This window comes from Oryctolagus cuniculus, chromosome 4, assembly GCF_964237555.1.
Source record: "Oryctolagus cuniculus chromosome 4, mOryCun1.1, whole genome shotgun sequence".
Classification (NCBI taxonomy): Eukaryota; Metazoa; Chordata; class Mammalia; order Lagomorpha; family Leporidae; genus Oryctolagus; species Oryctolagus cuniculus.
Window position 1 is genome coordinate 119,560,892 of NC_091435.1, and position 21,955 is coordinate 119,582,846.

Sequence of the window (21,955 nt, forward strand, 5' to 3'; positions counted from 1 at the left end):
TCATCACATCTCAAAGTGTCAATTTCATTTCTATAGATTACTTTTAGGTACTCTATTAATTACCACAGATCAGATAGAACATATGGTGTTTGTCTTTTTGGGACTGGCCTTTTTCACTAAGTATAATGTTTTCCGGTAGTATCCATTTTGTTGCAAATGACAGGATTTCTTTTTTTTAACCACTGTGCAGTATTCTATGGTGTACATATATGATAATTTATTTACCCAGTCTTCAGTTGATGGACATCTGGGTTGATTCCATATCTTAGCTATTGTGACATGAGCTGCAATAAACATGGGGGTACAGGTATCTTCTTCAAATGATGATTTCATTTCCATTGGGTAAATTCCCACGAGTGGGATGGTGGGTCAAATGATAGATCTATATTCAGATTTCTGAGGTATCTCCCTACTGTCTTCCACAGTGGCTAGACCAGTTACATCCCCACCAACAGTGGATCCCAATTTGTATTCCTTGGATTTTTTTTCTTGCCTAATATCTCTGGCTAAAACTTCCAGGACTATATTGAATAGTAATGCTGAGAGTGCATTCTTGCTGGTTCTGGTTCTTAGTGGGAATGCTTTCAGCTTTTCCCCATCCAATAAGATGCCGGCCGTGGGTTTGTCATAAATAGCTTTGATTGTGCTGAGAGGTATTCCTTCTATACCAAATTTGCTTAGAGTTTTCATCATGAAAGGATATTGTATTTAATCGAATTATCTATTGAGATAATCATATGGTTTTTGTTTTTCAGTTTTTTAATGTGATGTATCACACTGATTGATTTATGAATGTTGAACCATCCCTGCACACCAAGGATAAATCCCACTTGGTCTCAGTGAATGATCTTTTTATGTGTTTTTGGATTCAATTGGCTAATATTTTATTGAGAATTTTTGTGTCTGTGTTAATCAGGGAAATTAGGTTTATAGTTCTCTTTCTCTGTTGTAACTTTTTCTGGTTTAAGAATTAAGGTGGTATGGACATTTGCTAAGTTTCATAGAAGGAGTTTGGGAGGATTTCCTCCCTTTCCGTTTTTTTGAATAGCTTTAGAAGAATTGGAATTAGTTCTTTAAGTATCTGATAGAGGGGGCTGGTGCTGTAGTGTAGCAGGTAAAGCTGCCACCAGCAATGCCAACATCCTATATGGGCGCTGGTTTGAATCTCAGCTGCTCCTCTTCCAATCTAGCTCTCTGCTATTGCCTGGGAAAGTAGTAGAAGATGGCTGAAATCCTTGGGACCTAGCACCTGTGTGGGAGACTGGGAAGAAGCTCCTGGCTCCTTGCTTCGGATTGTTGCAGCTGCATCTGTTGTGGCCAATTGGGGAGTGAACCAGCAGATGGAAGATTTCTCTCTCTCTCTCTGCCTCTCCTTCTCTCTCTGTGTAACTTTGCCTTTCAAATAAATAAGTAAATCTTTAAGTAAATAAATAAATATATGGTAGAATTCACCATGGAAGTCCTCCAGTCCTGGGCTTTTCTTCACTGGAATGTTCTTTATTACTAATTCAATTTCCATCTTGGTTATTGGTCTATTTAGGTTTTCTATGTCTTCATGGCTCAATTTTGATAGGTTGTATGTGTACTGGAAGCTATCTATGTCTTCTTGGTTTCCTGATTTGTTGGTATGAATATCTTTACTAATTTAGTAATTTTATTTCTGTGGCATCTGTTATTAATTTGCTTTTTCATCTCTGATTTACTGATTTGGGTCTTCTCCTTCTTGTTTTTGTTAGTTGGGATGATGATATATCAGTCTTTTTTTTTTATTTTTTCAAAAACCCAGCTCTTCATTTCACTGATCTTTTGTATTGCTTTTAATAGTTTCAATTTTGTTTATTCTCTAGTTTTAATTTTTTGTTTTCCCCTACTAATTTTGGGTTTGGTTTATTGTTGTTTTTGTAGGTCCTTGAGATGTAATGATAGCTCATTTATTTAGTGGCTTTCCAATTTCTAGATGTAGGCACCAGTTTCTATAAACTTCCCTGTTAACACTGCTTTTGCTGTATCCCATAAGTTTTGATGTGTTGTATTGTTATCTTTCATTTCCAGAAATTTTTTCTTTCTTTTTTTTCATCTTCTTTTTTTATTTAGTAAATATAAATTTCCAAATACAGTTTATGGATTACATTGGCTTTCCCCCCCATAATTTCCCTCCCACTCGCACCCCTCCCATCTCCTGCTCCCTCTCCCATTCCATTCACATCAAGATTCATTTTCAATTATCTTTATATACAGAAGATCGATTCAGTATATATTAAGTAAAGATTTCATGAGTTTGCAACCACACAGAAACACAAAGTGTAAAAATACTGTTTTAGCACTAATTATAGCATTACTTCACATTGGACAACACATTAAGGACAGATCCCACATGAGAAGTAAGTACACAGTGACTCCTGTTGTTGACTTAACAATTTAACTCACTTGTTTATGGCATCAGTAATCTCCCTAGGCTCTTGTCATGAGCTGCCAAGGCTATGGAAGCCTTTTGAGTTCGCCGACTTCAATCTTATTCAGACAGAGTCATAGTCAAAGTGGAAGTTCTCTCCTCCTTTCAGAGAAATGTACCTCCTTCTTTGATGGCCCATTCTTTCCACTGGGATCTCACTCGCAGAGATCTTTCATTTAGGTTTTTGTTTTGTTTTGTTTTGTTTTTGCCAGAGTGTCTTGGCTTTCCATGCCTAAAATACTCTGATTGGCTCTTCAGCCAGATCCAGATGTCTTAAGGGCTGATTCTGAGGCCAGAGTGCTATTTAGGACATCTGCCATTCTATGAGTCTGCTGTGTATCCCACTTCCCATGTTGGATCATTCTCTCCCTTTTTGATTCTATCAGTTAGAATTAGCAGACACTAGTCTTGTTTGTGTGATCCCTTTGACTCTTAGACCTATCAGTGTGATCAATTGTGAACTGAAGTTGATCACTTGGACTAGTGAGATGGCATTGGTACATGCCACCTTGATGGGATTGTATTGGAAAATTGGCACATTTCTAACTCCACCATTTGGGGCAAGTCCAATTGAGCCTGTCCCAAATTGTATATCACCTCCTTCTCTTATTCCCACTCATATTTAACAGGGATCACTTTTCAGTTAAAATTTAAATACCTAAGAATAATTGTGTGTTAATTACAGAGTTCAACCAATAGTACTAGAAAAAAAATACTAAAATGGATAAAGTATTACATTGTACATCAACAGTCAGGACAAGAGCTGATCAAGTCACTGTTTCTCAGAAATTTTTTTTATTTCTCTTTTGATTTCTTCTATGACCCAGTGTTCATAGGAGCATGTTGTTCAGTCTCCATGTGTGTGCCCGTGTTCAAGGGATTCTTGAGTTGTTGATTTCTAGCGTCCTTCCACTGTGGTCAGAGAAGACCATGGTATGATTTCTATTTTTTTGAATTTTCTGAAACTTGCTTTATTGCCTAGCTATGTGGTCTATCTTAAAGTTCCATGCACTGGTGAGAAGAATGTGTATTCTGCAACTATAGGATGAAAAGTTCTGTAGATATTCATTAGTTCCATTTGGTCTATAGTGTTGATTAACTGTGTTGTTTCCTTGCTGATCTTTTGTCCGCCTGATCTGTCTATTGCTGAAAGTGGGATGTTGGAGTCCCACATTACTGAAGTCAATGTCTTCCTTAGATGAATTAATATTTCTTTTCAATAGCTAGGTGCCCTGTAATTCAGTGCACATACATTCATTATAGTAACATCTTCCTGTTGAATTGATCCTTTAATGATTATATATGAACATAGTAAATAATTTTATAAATACAGTTTACTTAATTTTGAAATATACCTATATGTCTGAAATAAATTTCAGAAGTAAAATTACAAAGAGATAAATGTATAAATGTTTAAACTGACAATTTCAAATTGCCCTCCACATAGGTGTTACCATTTTGTACCCCAGTAGAAATATATGAGAAGGAATTTCTTTTAACTGTTTATTTCTTGATTACTGAATCATGTTAAAGTAAATATAAGTATCTTGTAATTCTCCTAAATGTGTCATTGTATGACACAAAAATAAAAAATTTAAATTGATTTTAACAGTTTTATTGATGTATGATTTTATATAAGCATCATTTTAATTTAAAGATACAATTTAGTAATTTTAATCATAAACACAAATATAAAAATATTCTCATTTCAAAAGATCCCTCATGTGCATTTATAGCCTGGGAACCACTAGTTTCTTCTCTTTAGGTTTTTCCTCCCTGGGTATATTGTTTAAGTGGAGTCATGCTATATATGTGTTCTGTTGCTTTCTGCCTTTACTTAGCACAAAGGTTTTAAGGTTCATCATCTTAATTCTTACAGTGTGGATATTTAGCTTAGTGGATAAGACATCTGCCTTCTACATTGAAGTGCCCAGGATCAATTTGTTGTTCTGGCTCTTGACTCCAGCTTCTTGCCAGTACAGACCCTTTACGGCAGTGCTGATGGCTCAGGTAATTGGATTCCTACTATCCGTGTAGGTTACCTGGATTAAGTTCTTGGCTCCTGAAGCTGAACCTGGCCTGCTCCTAGCCATTGCAGGTGTTTGGAGAGTGAACCATGGGATGGGAGCTCACTTGCTCTCTCTGCCTCTAAAATAAATAAAAAATAATAAAATAGTGATCACTTTTCAGTTAAGTTTCAGCACTTAAGAAGAATTGTGTGTTGATTACAGTATTCAACCAAAAGTATTAAGTAGAACAAACAAAAAAAATACTAAGAGGGATAAGATATCAAGTTGCTCATCAACAGTCAGGGTGAGGGCTGATCAAGTCACCGTTTCTCATAGTGTTCATTTCACTTTAACAGGTTTCCTTTTTGGTGCTCAGTTAGTTGTCACCTATCAAGGAAAACAAGTGGTATTTGTCCCTTTGGGATTGGCTTATTTCACTCAGCATAATGTTTTCCAAATTCCTAACAGGGATCACTTTTCGGTTAAAGTTTAAACACCTAAGAATAATTGTGTGTTAATTACAGAGTTCAACCAATGGTACTAGAACAAAAAAAATACTAAAATAGATAAAGTATTACATTGGTAGAGTTAGAAACATACCAGGGGATTCCAATTCAATCCCATCAAGGTGGCATGTACCAATGCCATCTCACTAGTCCCAGTGATCAATTTCTGTGCACAATTGATCATAATGATAGGACTAAGAACCAAAGGCATCACATAAACAAGAATAGTGTCTGCAAATACTAGCTGATAGAATAAAAAAGGGAGAGAATGATCCAACATGGGAAGTGAGATACACAGCAGACCCATAGAATGGCAGATGTCCTAAACAGCACTCTGGCCTCAGAATCAGCCCTTAAGGCATGTGGATCCGGCTGAAAAGCCCATGAGAGTATTTTAGGCATGGAAAGCCAAGACACTCTGGAAAAAAAAAAAAAAAAAAAAAAAAAACTAAAAGATCTCCGCGAGTGAGATCCCAGTGGAAAGAATGGGTCATCAAAGAAGGAGGTACCTTTCTCTGAAGGGAGGAAAGAACTTCCACTTTGACCATGGCCTTGTCTAAAAATGATCAGAGTCAGTGAACTCAGGGGGCTTCTATAGCCTTGGCAGCTCATGACAAGAGCCTAGGGTGATTACTGATGCCATAAACAAGAGTGTCAATTTGTTAAGTCAACAACAGGAGTCACTGTGCACTTACTCCTCATGTAGGATCTTTGTCCTTAGTGTGCTGTACATTGAGATTTAATGCTATAACTAGTACTCAAACAGTATTTTTCACTTTATGTTTCTGTGTGGGAGCAAACTGTTGAAATCCTTACTTAATGTATGCTAAACTGATTTTCTGTATATAAAGAGAAACGAAAATGAATCTTGATGTGAATGGAAGTGGGGAGGGAGTAGGAAAGGGGAGGGTTGTGGGTGGGAGGGACGTTATGGGGGGGAAGCCATTGTAATCCATAAGCTGTACTTTGGAAATTTATATTCATTAAATAAAAGTTTAAAAAAAAGAAAGGCAAAACAAAAATATAAAAAATAATAAAATAAGAATTTTTAGAACTGATATCTGTTGTAGTGTGTGTCAATACATTGTTCCTTTTATAGCTGAATAGTATTCAATTGTGTTGATATACCACATTATACCATATTTTGTTTAGCCAGGAATATTTACTTTTGTAGCCAGTTAGCATCACAGTTAGCAAAATTAATAATCCTCCTTGCATCACCTAGTATCTAGATTGTCTTCAGATATTTCCATGGTCTGTTGCAGGGTCACACATTACAACTGTGTGTGTTCCTTAATCTCTTTTAATCTAAACTATCCCTTTTTTGATGGCCCTGATGAGAAGGAACCATGATGGCTTTTTTGTAGTATACTCCACCTCCTGGGTTTGTTTGTATGCTTCCCTGTGGCATTCCTTAGCCTGTCAAGTATATTTCTTGAAAAACTTCATTACTTTCTGGTTAAACATTTTTGGCTAGGGTGGTGCATTGAACATAATATTATGTGCTTCACATTGTCTAAGTGTCTATCCCACCATTTGTAATGTTAAGATTGATCGTTGGGTCTGAGTGGTGGCACTCTGATCTTCCAGTGTAAAACATATTTTGTTCATTCCTTGCCATTAAAAAGTAGTCTTTCTTGGTTACCTTGGTACAAAATAGATGTACAGTTTCCTGTCAATCTTTAATTTGATGATCTAAAACACTGATTGATAATCAGAGCTTGAATCAATATCATGATAGGTTGTAAACTAACAGTTTTTCCAATCATTCCACATACAGTTATAACTGGCATTTTTCTATAAAGAAGAACTTATCTTTTTACAGCTATTTGCTTTCTCCAAACTATGGATCATTCTTTAAAGCAAGAAAATAATTCCTGGTTTCTTTGTCCCACAACCCTAATAATTTTCATTGAAATGCATTACATTGCCAATGTTCAGTTGCAGATATTCTGTAATTTCCAGTGGGATGTTCTTCTGAAATATATGGTTTAAATAAATTGTAAGGATTCTGAGTTTCTAGCTTTTTATTTTTGTTAAAAGATTTATTTATTTTGAAAATCAGAGTTACAGAGAAAAAGGAAGAGAGAGAGAGGGAGAATGTATATGAGAATGAATCTTCCATCTGCTGTTTTACTCTCCAAATGGCTGTAATGGCCACTGTTAGCCAGTGCTGAGCCAGGCCAAAGCCAGGAGCTTCATTCCGGTCTGCCATGTGGGTGGCACAGGCCCAAACACTTGGACTGTCTTCGGCTACTTTTCCCAAGCCATAATCAGGGAGCTGGATTGGAAGTGGAGCAGCGGGGACACAATCTAATACCCATATGGGATGCCAGCAGCCGTGTTACCATTGTGACACAATGCTGGCCTGGAGTTTCTAGCTTTTAAAATCTGTTTTTCAAGTTCCATTTTTGTAGGTGACTTATATTGTACTTAGAGAATGTAGCCTGTATTACATTGGGTTTTTTAAATTACTGAGATGGCCTGTGTAACCTACTATTAACAAATTTTTGATACCTATGTATATATACGTATATCTCCAGTTTTGCCAACACCATTTCTTGAAAAGATTATTTTTACTCCACTGTATGATCTGAGCATTTTTATCCAAAATGGCTAAATGTATGGGGATTAATTTCTGGGCTCTCTATTCTGTTCCATTGATATACATACCATTTTTTTATGCCAGTGCACTGCTGTTTTAATCACTGTAGCTTTGTTGTTAGGTATTGTGATGCCTGCAGCTTGATTTTTCTTGTGCAGGATAGTCTTGACTATTCAGAGATTTTGTGATTCCATATGCATTTTAGAATTGCTTTTTCTAATTCTGTAAAGAATGTCATGGATATTTTGATAGGGATTACATTGAATATATAGATTGCTTTTAATAGTGTAGACATTTTAATACTTATTCTGATGCATGAGCAAGGAATACTCTGATACTTTGAAATCACCCCAAGGTCACTTTTAATACCAGTACAATGTAAGTGATATTTCTGTAGTTGTTACCTGCATTACTTAGGGGAGAGAACAAAAAATGTAGATATTCAGGGTTGATGTAATTTTTTAAAATAATTTTCTGTTGTGATGTGTTGAATCCACAGATGCAGAACTTATAGATATGGAGGACCGACTATGTTCTTAACTTTTTATAGGATGGACGGTGCAAAATATTACTGTTAGATCAGGATTACTCATAATACTCTTTGAAATATTCATATCTCTATTTTTTGTCTGCTTGATGTATCATTTACTTAGCATTTTAGTCCATTTACAGTTGCTGTAACAAAATACACAAAGCGGGAAAAATTATCAAGAAGAGGTTTCTTTTGGCTCACAGTGTTGGAAGTCCAAGAACGTTGTGCTTTATCTGCTTGGCTTTTTTTTTTTAAGATTTCATCTATTTATTTGAGAGGCAGAGTTACAAACAGTGAGAGAAAAAGACAGAGAGAAAGTTCTTCGTTCCATTGGCTCACTCCCCAGACGGCCACAATGTCCAGAGCTGTGCCGATCCAAAACCAGGAGCCACAGGTGGAAGATTAACCTACTGCACCACGGAGCCGGCCCCTCTGCTTGGCTTCTGGTCAGGGGTGTGCACTGTTCCATGGGTGGCGGAAAAGCAGAAAGGGAAATGGGCACACGTGAGAGGAACGAGTGTGGAGGAGAGATGGAGGGGAGGTGCCAGGCTTGTAACAGCTTACTCTTTTGATAACTAATTCACTCTGGTGGGAAATATGTTAATACTTTTGTGAGTGTAGAGCCCCAGTGACCTGATTTTCTTTTAAATGTTCTACCACCTCTCAACACTAGTACATTAGAGACTAGTCTTCAACATGAGTTTCATTACACTTTGAGAGATGAATTAAAAATGCTCCATTAGGGGCCGGTGCTGTGGCGTAGTGGGTATTGCCGCTGCCTGTAGTGCCAGCATCCCATATGGGCGCCGGTTTGAGTCTTGTCTGCTCCACTTCCGATCCAGCTCTCTGCTTTGGCCTGGGAAAGCAGTGGAAGATGGCCCAAGTCCTTGAGCGACCTAGAAGAAGCGCCTGGCTCCTGGATTCGGATCAGCACAGCTCCGGCCATTGCAGCCATCTGGGTAGTGAACCAGTGGATGGAAGACTCACTCTCTCTCTCTCTCTCTCTCTCTGCGTCTCTGTAACTCTACCTTTCAAATAAATAATAAATAAACCTTTTTTTTTCTTAGATGCTCCATTTGCAGCACTAACTCTGTGGTGCCTCTGAGATGCCTCCTGTGCTGCCAGCATCCCATATGAATGATGTGCTTCAGTTTGAGTCCCAGCTGCTTTGCTTCTGATCCAGCTCCCTGCTGGTGTGCCTGGGAAGGCAGTGTAAGAGGGCCCAGCTATTTGGCCCCTGACACCCCCGTGTGTGACCCAGTTGAATTCTGGGCTCCTACTTTGAATGATACAGTCCTGGCCATTTGGGGAGTGAATCAGTAGATGGAAGATATATTTCTACTTCTCTCTGTAACTCTGCCATTTAAATAAATAAATAAATAGGGGCCGGTGCTGTGGCATAGTGGGTACAGCCGCTGCCTGCAGTACCTGCATCCCATATGGGTGCCAGTATGAGACCCAGCTGCTCCACTTCCAATCCAGCTCTCTTATATGGCCTGGGAAAGCAGTAGAAGATGGCCAAAGTCCTTGGGCCCCTGCACCCACATGAGAGACCCAGAAGAAGCTCCTGGTTCCTGGCTTCTGATCAGCACAGCTCTGGCCATTATGGCCATCTGGGGAGTGAACCAGTGGATGGAAAACCTCTCTCTCTGTCTCTACCTCTTTCTGTAAATCTGTCTTTCAAATAAATAAAATAAAAAAATCTTTTGGGGCCAGCTCTGTGGCGCAGTGGGTTAACACCCTGGCCTGAAATGCTGGCATCCCATATGGGTGCCAGTTCTAGTCCTGGCTGCTCCTCTTCTGATCCAGCTCTCTACTATGAGAAAGCAGTCGAAGATGGCCCAAGTCCTTGGGCCCCTGCACCTGCGTGGGAGACCCGGAAGAAGCTCCTGGCTTCGGATCGGCACAGCTCCGGCCGTTGCGGCCAATTGGGGAGTGAACCATCGGATGGAAGGCCTCTCTCTCTCTCTCTCTCTCTCTCTCTCTGTGCCTCACCTCTCTCTGTGTAACTCTGACTTTCAAATAAATAAATAAATCTTTAAAAAAATCTTTTTGAGGGTCTTCAATTAGAATTAAAGATTTATTTTTTTTTTATTTATTTGACAGGTAGAGTTATAGACAGCGAGAGAGAGACAGAAAGGACTTCCTTCTGTTGCTTTACCCCCCAAATGGCCACCACAGCCAGAACTGTGCTGATCCGAAGCCAGGAGCCAGGTGCTTCTTCTTGGTCTCCCATGTGGGTGCAGGGGCCCAAGCACTGCCCTCCCGGGCCACAGCAGAGAGCTGGACTGGAAGAGGAGTAGCCAGGACTAGAACCAGCACCCGTATGGGATGCCAGTGCTGCAGGTGGAGGATTAACCAAGTGAACCATGGTGCCGGCCCCAGAATTAAAGATTTTTAACATTCATACATACACCTTTCACATTTTTGCTTTATATATTTTGATGCTATGCTTTTATGGTTTTAGCTTTATGATTATTAAATTGTGTTGTATGCTTCCTTTTATTAGTAACAAAATTCTCCTTCATCCCCTTTAAATGCTGTTCATTTATGTGTAATGTTAATAATTAACTATAACATCTTCTTTTGATTTACATTCTTTTAGTATGTTTCTACTGTTCCTGATTTTTAAAAGTTTTGGGTTATTTTGTTTTAGGTGTGTATCTTATAAGCAGTGTATGGTAGAATTTTAAGCAAGTATCCGAAGCTCTGCATTTGAGTAGGTGAGTTATATACTCTAATTCATGATATATTTAGATTTATTTCTGCCATCGTATTTTTTGTCTTGTCTCCCATGCATTTTCTGCTTCTCCGCACCCACCCTCTTTTTTTCCTACCTTCTATTGAACACCTCACTTGCTTTTTTTCTTTAATTCCCAGGCTGTCAGTTTGGAAGGTATTGTTCAATATCTGTTTCTTCAATGGTCACTCTAAAGGGTAATAGATATTTTTAAATGATTTTTTGGAAAATGTTAAGATTTATCAGTATCTCCTTGTTCTTTTTGAACTAAGAAGGGTAACATATTTTAATTTTCCTCTGAAGCATCTTGTTGTAGCTACTATGTCATTTTTACCTAGTACAGAGACACTTCAAAAAATCTGTGGACAATGGAATTAAAACCTAGGCTTATTTTGGTGCAAAAAGTTTTTGAAATCTGTGCATACAAGGGGTCATCAAAACGTTCATGGAAAATGTGTTATTAAAAAGACTGCATGGATTTCAAATAGCGTTTACACTGAAGTACACTTATCTTATAATTCCATTTTCCATAAACTTTTTAATGTGCCTTGTATTTCAGTTTTGCTCTTTTACCATATAGAAAAATTTTTATTCTTGTTCTTTTATCTTTATTACTATTTATTTGTTGCTTTTTGCATCTCCTTCAATTCCTCTTAGCTCATTTTTCTTCATATTAAAATATATTCTTTGAGACTTCTTTCAGGAAAAGTTTATGGACTCTGTAAGGCTTAGTCTGAAAGTGTCGTTATTTCATTTAAAATCTCTAAAATTCACCTATAAATTATGTGCAGTAAAAACAGCTCACTTACATGGGATTATGGGAGAACAAAGTAATAACATTTGTTGTAAACATTTTATTAACAATTAGATTTATGTATGTATATATGCCATGATTGGTATCTAATATAAATCCTGTTTAATTTATATTAGCATTATTATATTTCTTTCTTTTTTTTTTTTTTTTTTTTTTTTGACAGGCAGAGTGGATAGTGAGAGAGAGAGAGACAGAGAGAAAGGTCTTCCTTTTGCCGTTGGTTCACCCTCCAATGGCCGCCACGGCTGGCACGCTGAGGCCAGCGCACCACGCTGATCCGAAGGCAGGAGCCAGGTACTTCTCCTGGTCTCCCATGGGGTGCAGGGCCCAAGCACTTGGGCCATCCTCCACTGCACTCTCGGGCCACAGCAGAGAGCTGGCCTGGAAGAGGGGCAACCGGGACAGAATCCGGCGCCCCGACCAGGACTAGAACCCGGTGTGCCGGCACCGCTAGGTGGAGGATTAGCCTATTGAGCTGCGGCGCCGGCCTAGCATTATTATATTTCTAAAAGATATTTTTTATTTATTTGACAGAGTTATACAGTGAGAGAGAGAGAGAGAAAGAGAAAGGTCTTCCTTCCATTGGTTCATCCCCCAAATTGCTGCTATGGCCGGCGCTGCGCTGATCCAAAGCCAGGAGCCAGGAGCCAGGTGCTTCCTCCTGGTCTTCCATGCGGGTACAGGGGCCCAAGCACTTGGGCCATCCTCCACTGCCCTCCCGGGCCACAGCAGAGAGCTGGACTGGAAGAGGAGCAACTGGGACTAGAACCCGGCACCCATTTGGGATGCTGGCGCCACAGGCGGATGATTAACCAAGTGAGCCACGGCGCCGGCCCCTCTATTAGTTATTATTCTCTGTTACTTCAGTAAATACTATCTCAGTACAGTAAGGAATGACTTTTAAAATCTTTGAGAGGGGCAGGCGCCGTGGCTTACTTGGTTAATACTCCACCTGCAGCGCAGGCATCCCATATGGGTGCCGGGTTCTAGTCCCAGTTGTTCCTCTTCCAGTCCAGTTCTCTGCTGTGGACCGGGAAGGTAGTGGAGGATGGCCCAAGTGCTTGGGCCCCTGCACCCGCATGGGAGACCAGGAGGAAGCACCTGGCTCCTGGCTTTGGATCGGCGCAGCGCTGGCCGTAGCGGCCATTTGGGGGGTGGTTTTTTAAGATACTAACCTTGTTCATGCATTTTTTGTGCTTTTTCAACCTTGTTCACTAATTTTCTGAAATATTTATTTGATCAGAATTTCCTTTATGATTTCTGGATTACTAACTTAGAATAGAGTAATTGAAAGGTCTTCTTCACTTCAAGATTATCAAAATGTACATCTGCATTTTCATGTTTTTACAGGTTTGTTTTCCTCCCATCTTTGAATCTAATCCATAGTGATTACTTTTTGGCATAGGGAGTGATAATGTGCTAATACACTGCCTCCCCATTTGTCATGTCCTACTCTGGTTTTAAAACTTGACCAACTTGACCAGTAAAAAGCAAAACAACAACAAACAGGGTACAGGCAGACTTGACTGTGGCAGAATGCTTCACAGTTTGAGTGTGTCTTTCATATTCATGAGTGGAGACAGGTTGGGAGGGGAAGAGTGGGCTGGGGAGTGGTAATTGGCATTCCCCCTTTAGAGTTGTCTTCTGGGAATGTGTGTATAGAAGAGAGAATTAAGATTCTGGCAGAATGTCTTTTAGCTCTTTCCCATTTCTCTTCTCTTAGTCACCTCTGAGTTTTTTTTATCAAGGGAAGCAAAACTGTAGTTGGGTGACATAAGATACCAGTTGATGAGAGAACTTAGATACGTGATTTGAGTTTTGAGTCTGTACTGATTTTGAAGATCAAGTGTTCTCTTTCCATAATGAAGCCATGAACTTTGGTGGACAAGCCTTGTATTTTTAGCATTTATTTCAACATATATTCTTAGTTCAGAAATCAGTGAAGAGTGAAGAGTCTTTTCCATTCCCCTCTTGGAACATAAATTCCCTGACCACTGAGTAAATGCTGTTAAGTTTCTTATATGTGTTTCAGACATAGCAAGCAGTATTTTTGGCAACTACATACTGCTGAATGTTCAGCTGGTGAAATCGAAAGTCTTTCACTCAGAAGAAATAAATCAAGAGGGTAAGAAACAGAAATTAATTTACAGCTTTGAAATGTTCTTTTTGTCAAATAGTAAGGAGTCATCAAGATTATTTAAGATAATCCCTTTTGAAAATGAAATCAATTTAGAGGTGTAGGCTTATGTCTCAGTAGTTAACTCACAGCTTCGTACACCCACATTCTACATCAGATGCCATGTTTGAGTCTTGACTCCATTTCTGGACTAGTTTTCTGTTAATGGTCACCCTAGGAGGCAGTAGGTGATAAAAAGAGCAAGTCAAACTTCAGTGTTAATCTCACTCTTGCTGCAGCCTCCTTCTGTCTTACACTTTGACTCTTGGGAGAAAAAGTTGTCTTTGCTAATAAGGATATAGAATATAAATGGAGAAGTAAGACATATACACACACACACACACACATATACACACACACCCCTGGAACTGGACTTTAGAGAGTTTGCTAAATTATCACATTGTATTGTGTGACTTAAAATACAGAATGTAGGGCAGGCATTTGTAGTTAAGACACCGGTTAAGAAACCTGTGTCCCAGGGGCTGGCACTGTGGCACTGGCATACCTTATGGGTGCTGGTTTGTGTCCCAGCTGCACCTCTTCTGATTCAGGTCTCTGCTATGGCCTGGGAAAGCAGTGGAAGATGGCCCACATGCCTGGGCCCTTGCACCCACCTGGGAGACCCAGTAAAAGCTCCTAACTCCCAGCTTCAGATCTGCGCAGCTCCGGCTGTTGTGGCTATTTGGGGAGTGAACCAGTGGATGGATGACTTTTCTCTCTCTCCCTCTCTGTCTGTAACTGTCTCTCAAATAAATAAATAAATAAATATATTTTTTAAAAAAGATACCCATGTCACACATCAGGACACGTGGATTCAGTACCTAACTTCTGCTCCTGATTCTGACTTCCTGCTAATGCAACCCCTGAAAGGAGCAGTGATGGCTCAAGCATCTGGTTTCCTGCCACTCAGATGGGAGACCTGGACTGTGTCCCCAGCTCCCAGTTTCAGCTGTGAATCTAGACATTGCAGGCATTTGGGGATGGTGAATAAGAGGATGGGCGCTCTCCCCAAATAAGTAAATATTAATTGAAAAAGATATGGAAAGGCTGGTGCCACAGCTCACTTGGCTAATCCTGTGGCTCTGGCACCCCAGGTTCTAGTCCTGGTCGGGGCGCCGGATTCTGTCCCGGTTGCTCCTTTTCCAGTCCAGCTCTGTGCTGTGGCCCAGGAAGGCAGTGGAGGATGGCCCAAGTACTTGGGCCCTGCACCCACATAGGAGACCAGGGGGAAGCATCTGGCTCCCGGTTTCATATCGGTGCAGCGCACCGGCTGCAGTGTGTCAACCATAGCTGCCATTTGGGGGGTGAACCAACGGAAAAAGGAAGACCTTTCTCTCTGCCTCTCTCTGTCTCACTATCTAACTCTTCCTATCCAAAAAAAAAAAAAAAAAAATATGGAAAGCACTCAAAATAGAAAAGACTATTGTGACCAGAAGTAGATAAGATGTGCCTAGATGGGAAAAAACAAGGAGTATTGAGATATTGCCGTTTTTATTTTATTTTTTAAGGGAAAAAGTTTATTGTGGGAAACCCAACAGACCAGAGGGAAGGGGCAAAGAAGGAAAAAAGGGAGAAGGAGAGCATAGAGAGAGATCAAGAGAGAGAGAGGGAGAGAAAGAGAAAAAGATCAAGAGAGGGAGAGCAACAGAGCCACGTGTTCAAGAACAGGTCCTGTTAAACATTTGCTGGAGGGTGGGCAGGGAAGTAGGAGCAGCGAATCCCATTAGGATGGGGGTGTAGCTGACACTGGTGGATGGGCCATGTGGTCACCTGGCTTCCAGCAATGGTGGCAGGGGTTAGAGCCTAGGATGGTGTCAGGGGTGTAGATGACGCCATAGACAAGACTGTGCCATTTTACTAACATTTCCCCCTTTTGTTTTTTATAAAGCAGCAGTTGTATGGGATTACATTAGTCTCAAAAGTACAGGAGGGGTAGAGGGATGATGATCTGTCTTTAGAGCTACTTCCTGCTGACATGGAGACAACGAGTTACTCTCTGTTGGCATGGGACGATGTCTCAAGCCACTGTCTCCTGGGTGGGGAGCAGAGTATATCTCTGTAGCAGCATTTGGTTGACTGCCTGGTTGGTAAAGGCCTTGGTTTGTTCCATTATCAACTCCTATAAATGCTTAGACACAGTAGTATGAAAGTCAGAGTGAGAATAGCAGCCAGTGATCCTAAGAGTGTCATTAACCAAGTACTGAGAGGATTTCATAGAAGAGAGGAAATGAGGGGGTGGTCTCTGGACCCTAGTGAAAATTGATGGATGTAATTTAAAGCTGATCTCAACCAAGACTGGGAGAAAGGCCACTCATCTTTTGCATGTGGAGGGGTTTGTCTATAGAGAAATTCTGAGCAATCATACAACATTAAGTGGTCGAGAGGACCATCAATACAGATCAATACATATTAACCCTAATGTTAACCCAGGGTCAATCCCTTGGTGAACCCACGTTCCTATAGGACATTAACCTTCACCCTCCACAGTGAATTCTAGATTCCCAGGAGCCAGTGCCCCAGATGACTTTAGATGAGAGGTACCTTTCAGAAGCCCCTCAGCATATCCCTCCTCATACTCTTATTTATTTATTTATTTATGTAAAAGAGAGAGAGAGATTTCAAGGGAGGCATATCTTCCATCTGTTGGTTCATTCTCCAAATGCCTGCAACAGGACTGGGCCAGGCTGAAGCCAGAAGCCAAGAACTTCATTCTGGTCTCCCTGTGCCATGTTTACACGTTGCCTTGGGCTTTACTTCTCCTTCTGCCTCTAAGTCCTTATCGCCTCTGTGGTTGTAGAAGATGTCCAGTAACCACTTATGCATGAATGTCTTTAGATCGAGACCAGTGCTCATGGTGCCAGGAAAGCCCTGGGGGATTCTGAATTGTAAACCTCTGCCTTCGTAACTGGAGCAGAGCTGATGCTTCAGTTGTCATCATGTCTGAATGCTCATTGTACAAAGCTCTATTTCCTTGTCTCAGCTGAAGGTTTTGTGAAAAGCAAGTGTCCTGGGAGATTCTATCTGTGATCCAATCTGATATATGGTTACTGAATAGACTGGTCTAGGGAACAAATCCCAGTGCTAAAGGCACAACTTTAATTAAGTGATTACTGTCCAGACTGAGCTTGGATTCAGCCAAAGAGGCAAAATTGTGACTTCGGGTGTTTGGGGCAAATAAAAGTCATTTCCTAGTCTTAAGAGGTGGTTGTCCTGTTTGTCTCTGAAAGACTCTCTCAGGTAGAATCTCCAGTTTCATCTTACCCACCATCACCAGCCACTGTGAATAATTATTGCTATAGAGGTTTTCTTTGATTTTCTAGAATCCGTATCAAATCACATAGCTGAAAAAGACTCTTGGGTTTTTGGAACCTGCTATTAGTGATATCCGTCTGCTGGTTTACTCACCAAGTGGCCACAACGGCCAAGGCAGAGCCATGCTGAAGCCAGGAGCTTCATTCGGATCTCCCATGTGGGTGCCAAGGCCCAAGTACTTGGGCTATCCTCCACTGCTTTGCTAGGCCATTAGCAGGGAGCAGGCTTGGAAGTGGGGCAGCCAAGGCACAAGCTAGCACCATATGAGATGCCAGTGTCACAGGTGGTAGCTTTACCCACTATGCTACAATGCTGGCCATTTTCACTTTTTTTTTTTTTTTTTTTAAGAAAAATGTATTTATTGGGGCCAGCTCCATGGCTCACTTGGTTAATCCTCCACCTGCGGCATTGGCATCCCATATGGGCGCTGGGTTCTAGTCCTAGCTGCTCCTCTGTTGTGGCCCGGGAAGGCAGTGGAGGATGGCCCAGGTGCTTGGGCCCCTGCACCTGCGTGGGAGACCAGGAAGAAGCACCTGGCTCCTGGCTTCAGATTGGCGCAGCTGCAGCCGTAGTGGCCATTTGGGGAATGAGTCAACAGAGGGAAGTCCATTCTCTCTGTCCCTCTCTCACTGTTTAACTCTATCTGTCAAATACATTAAAAAAATTATAATAAAAAATAAAAATGTATTTATTTATTTGAAAGGTAGTTTCAGAGATAGAGATAGAGATCTTCCATCTACAGGTTTGCTCCCCAAATGGCCACAATATCCTGGGCCAGACCAGGCCAAAACCAGGAGCCTGGAACTCCATCTGGGTCTCCCATGTGGGTGACAGAGGATCAAGCACTTGGGCCATCTTCTACTGCTTTCCCAAGTATGTTAGCAGGGAGCTGCTGGATTGGAAGTGGAATAGCTAAGATTCAAACCAGTGCTTATATGGGATACCAGTGTCGCGGGCCATTGCTTATCCTATAAATTTGCACCATTATGCTGGCCCAAAATCTTTTATTTGTTTTTTCATCATGGTAAAGAAGAGAACGTTTTTGTTTGTTTTATGGTAGATTTATGATTTAACTCACAATTATACATCCCTTATCCCTTTCTGTCCTTCCAGGCAGCTGGGACAAAAATCATAGTTGGTAATAAGTTGTTATTTGTTTAGAACAAAGGATTGGTTTTCCCAACATAAAGGACATGTTTCAACCTTAATCTAGATGTGAAAAGCTAAAATATATTTTTGGTTGTTGATATCCATTGGCTTGTTAAATGAGATTCAGGACAGAATTTTTGGTTTTTCTTTAGAACTTTCGTTCTGTTCTTTGTCCTAGGGCAGATAAATGAAGTGTTATTTGAAAAATGTGTTTGAAGTTATAGAACATTAACCTGATCTCTAATAAATCCTCCAGAACCCACAGCTTACGTGTTTTTGAGCTACTGTGGATGGACCTGGCTCTCTTGACTGCCCTTCCAAGTAGGATGTCACTGAGATCCCTCAAATGGAGTCTCCTGCTGCTGTCACTCCTGAGTTTCCTGGTGATGTGGTACCTCAGCCTACCTCAGTACAATGTGATTGAACGTGTAAACTTGATGTACTTCTATGAGTACGAGCCAATTTACAGACAGAACTTCCGCTTCACTCTCCGGGAGCATTCAAACTGCTCTCATCAAAACCCATTTCTGGTCATCCTGGTGACTTCTCATCCCTCAGATGTGAAAGCCAGACAGGCCATTAGAGTTACTTGGGGTGAAAAAAAGTCTTGGTGGGGATATGAGGTTCTTACATTTTTCTTATTGGGCCAACAGGCTGAAAAGGAAGACAAAATGTTAGCATTGTCTTTGGAGGATGAACACCTTCTTTATGGTGACATAATACGACAAGATTTTTTAGACACCTATAATAACCTGACCTTGAAAACCATTATGGCATTCAGGTGGGTCACTGAGTTTTGTCCCAATGCCAAGTACATCATGAAGACAGATACTGATGTTTTCATCAATACTGGCAATTTAGTGAAGTATCTTTTAAACTTAAACAATCCAGAGGAGTTTTTCACAGGTTATCCTTTAATTGAGAACTATTCCTACAGAGGATTTTACCAAAAGACCCATATTTCATACCAGGAATATCCTTTCAAAGTATTCCCTCCATATTGCAGTGGGTTGGGCTATATAATGTCCAAAGATTTGGTACCAAGGATCTATGACATGATGGGTCACGTAAAACCTATCAAGTTTGAAGATGTTTATGTTGGGATCTGTTTGAATTTGTTAAAGGTGGACATTCATTTTCCAGAAGACATAAACCTTTTCTTTTTATATAGAATCCATTTGGATGTCTGTCAGCTTAGACGTGTGATTGCAGCACATGGCTTTTCTTCTAAGGAAATCATCACCTTTTGGCAGGTTATGCTCAGAAATACCACATGCCATTACTAACTTCACACTCCATCAGAAACCTAGAGGACAGGAAACTGTGCCAAGCGCTGAAGCTGGTACTATGGGAAACTCATAGGAAGGTCAGTGTGTTGGCTTACACTGAATCAAAAGTCATGGAGAACCCATAGACTGGAGACTGGAAGTCACACATTGCTGTGATTTATTTGGATATAAATCAAGTCAGGCCCTTTAAAGGTAATATTCAGATGAATAAATTTATCTTACAAAGGAATTTGCTTTTTTTTTTAAACTAGGACCAAACAATTTAAACACATCATTCTATAGATTAGACTTTCTTAAAGATTTCACCAAATTCTAAACTCATTAGGCCTTTATAAGAAAGCAGTGTAGAGTTCTGTTTATTGAACAATCCAGTCACTTAAGGGTTTCATGTGTCTCTTACATGGATTTCCAATTTACAAAAATCTGTGTTTCTGTGTGAGAAACTTCCCTGAAGTTATACTGAACAAAATTTCATGTTTTTGGTCATTCATAAGGTACTTCCAAATATTGCAGTATTTTAGAGTTATAAATTATTATTTATTACTTTGTGTGTGTTTACATGCTATGGTGATTTCTATATTGTAAAAATAGAACAATGATTCTTTTTTTACATTTGAACTTTGTTCTAGTTACTTCACTGGTCAGTTTGTTATCAATAGCCTCATCAATGTGAAGTCATAGGTTATTATTGCATATCAATAATCTCTTGGAATTTGTAATATATTTTACTGTGGTAATATAGAGAATGATTAAATCAAGAAAACTTGAATTATTGTCTTTTTTTTAAAAAAATATAGTCCCCAGTGTTTTTAGATGTCATTTCTTCTGTCTCATTTTTCTGCCTGGAAATTAGGAATAATGTAGAATGCCAGTCAGTGTGTTTCCTTTTGGAAAGGACTCTGGGCAAAAAAGAAGGGAGAGAAAATAATGCCCACAGTATTATGAAGAGTGTCATCCCAGCATTGGAATTCCAAGAAGAGTGAAGATTCAAGTTGCACTGTTAATCTGTCCCCATGTATTTTCTCATTAATAGTTTGTGAATAAAGAAGAAAAAAAAAGAGAAAAGCTGTTGTTAGTTTCTCATCAAAATGAAAGCCCTAATGTGTGGAGTCTAACTCTGATTCAGATCTCATGTGTGTGATTTTTTTAAAAAGATTTATTTATTTATTTGAACAACATAGTTGCTGACAGAGGAAGAGAGAGAGAGAGGTCTTCCATCTGCTGGTTCACTGCCCAAATGCCTGCAACTGCTGAAGCTGGGCCAATCGGAAGCCAGGAGCCAGGGGCTTCTTCTGGGTTTCTCACATGGGTGCAGGGACCATCTTCCATTGCTTTCCAAAGCCACAGCAGGAAGCTGGATTGGAAGAGGAGCAGCATCCATATGGGATGCCAGTGCCACAGGTGGAGGCTTTGCCCACCGTGCCACAGCACTGGCCCCCAATATCATGTGTTTTCATAGAAGGACATTTCTTATAAAAGTGGTGAAGTATCTTTTGTTGGCCAGCAACTGGCTAGTGAAAGAGGAGTTCATGTTGCTCTCATACTTGTAGGATTATGCAGTTTTCTATTAGAGTTGTTATGGGACAAGTGATTCATTTTTTCTGATTACAGGATGACAAAGATCAAATCTTGAAAATAGGTAGTCAGATCTTGAAATTGATTCAGAGTTTCATGATTCTCCTATAGGAGAAATCTAACTACAATTAAAACTACTATAATGTATGATTCTCTATAACTGGTTATTTCTGTTTCTCTGGAACCAGACCTGATCCAGTTACAATAAAATCAATTAAATATTCTGTGAAATTAATCTGTGTCTTTGCTAATTCCTAGCTCTGTGGGAATTAACTTTTTTTTAAAGATTCATTTTTTAAAAGCAGAGCTATAGAGACGGGGAGAGACATAAAGAAAGAGATCTTCTATCCACTGGTTCATTCCCCCAAATGGCCACAGCAGCTGGACTGGGCCAGGTGGAAGCCAGGAAACTGAAACTCCGTTTGATGGTGTCAGTGGAGTGAGCAGCTTAGCCACTGTTCACAGCACTAGCCCCAGGAGTCACTTCCTTTAAGACAGATAGTTGTGGTTCTTTTTTTTTTTTTTTTTGGTATGATTAGATTCGATAGGTTTTGCAGAAGATTACGTTGATGTTTTGGAAGCTAACTCAAAGGACTTTTAGAATTTTTAAAACAATAATGGGGTAGGTGTTTATCCTAGTGATTAAGATAACACCTGTGTCTCATATCAGACTGCCTGGGTTCAATACCTGCTTCTGTTCCTGCCTGCAATTTTCTGCTAATGCAGACACCGGGAGGTAGTGTTGATGACTCAAGTAATTGGGTTTCTGCCACCCACATGGGAAACCTGGATTAGG

At 40.1% G+C, this 21,955-nt stretch overlaps 1 protein-coding gene across 6 annotated transcripts in view; it reads left to right on the top strand.

The window, feature by feature from the left end:
• Positions 1-20,649, top strand: part of B3GALNT1 (beta-1,3-N-acetylgalactosaminyltransferase 1 (Globoside blood group)) — a 41,248-nt gene extending 20,599 nt beyond the window's left edge. For 4 of the 6 annotated variants that reach the window (XM_051859093.2, XM_051859092.2, XM_051859096.2 and 1 more), the window contains 3 exons: positions 10,761-10,827; positions 13,691-13,783; positions 18,552-20,649. In XM_051859093.2, coding sequence (XP_051715053.1) covers positions 18,586-19,581 — 996 coding nt within the window. In that variant the 5' untranslated portion in view covers positions 10,761-10,827; positions 13,691-13,783; positions 18,552-18,585 and the 3' untranslated portion in view covers positions 19,582-20,649. The remainder of the gene's footprint in view (positions 1-10,760; positions 10,828-13,690; positions 13,784-18,551) is intronic. The other 2 variants (XM_051859098.2, XM_051859100.2) reach the window with 1 other exon arrangement.
• The last annotated feature ends 1,306 nt before the right edge of the window (positions 20,650-21,955 follow it).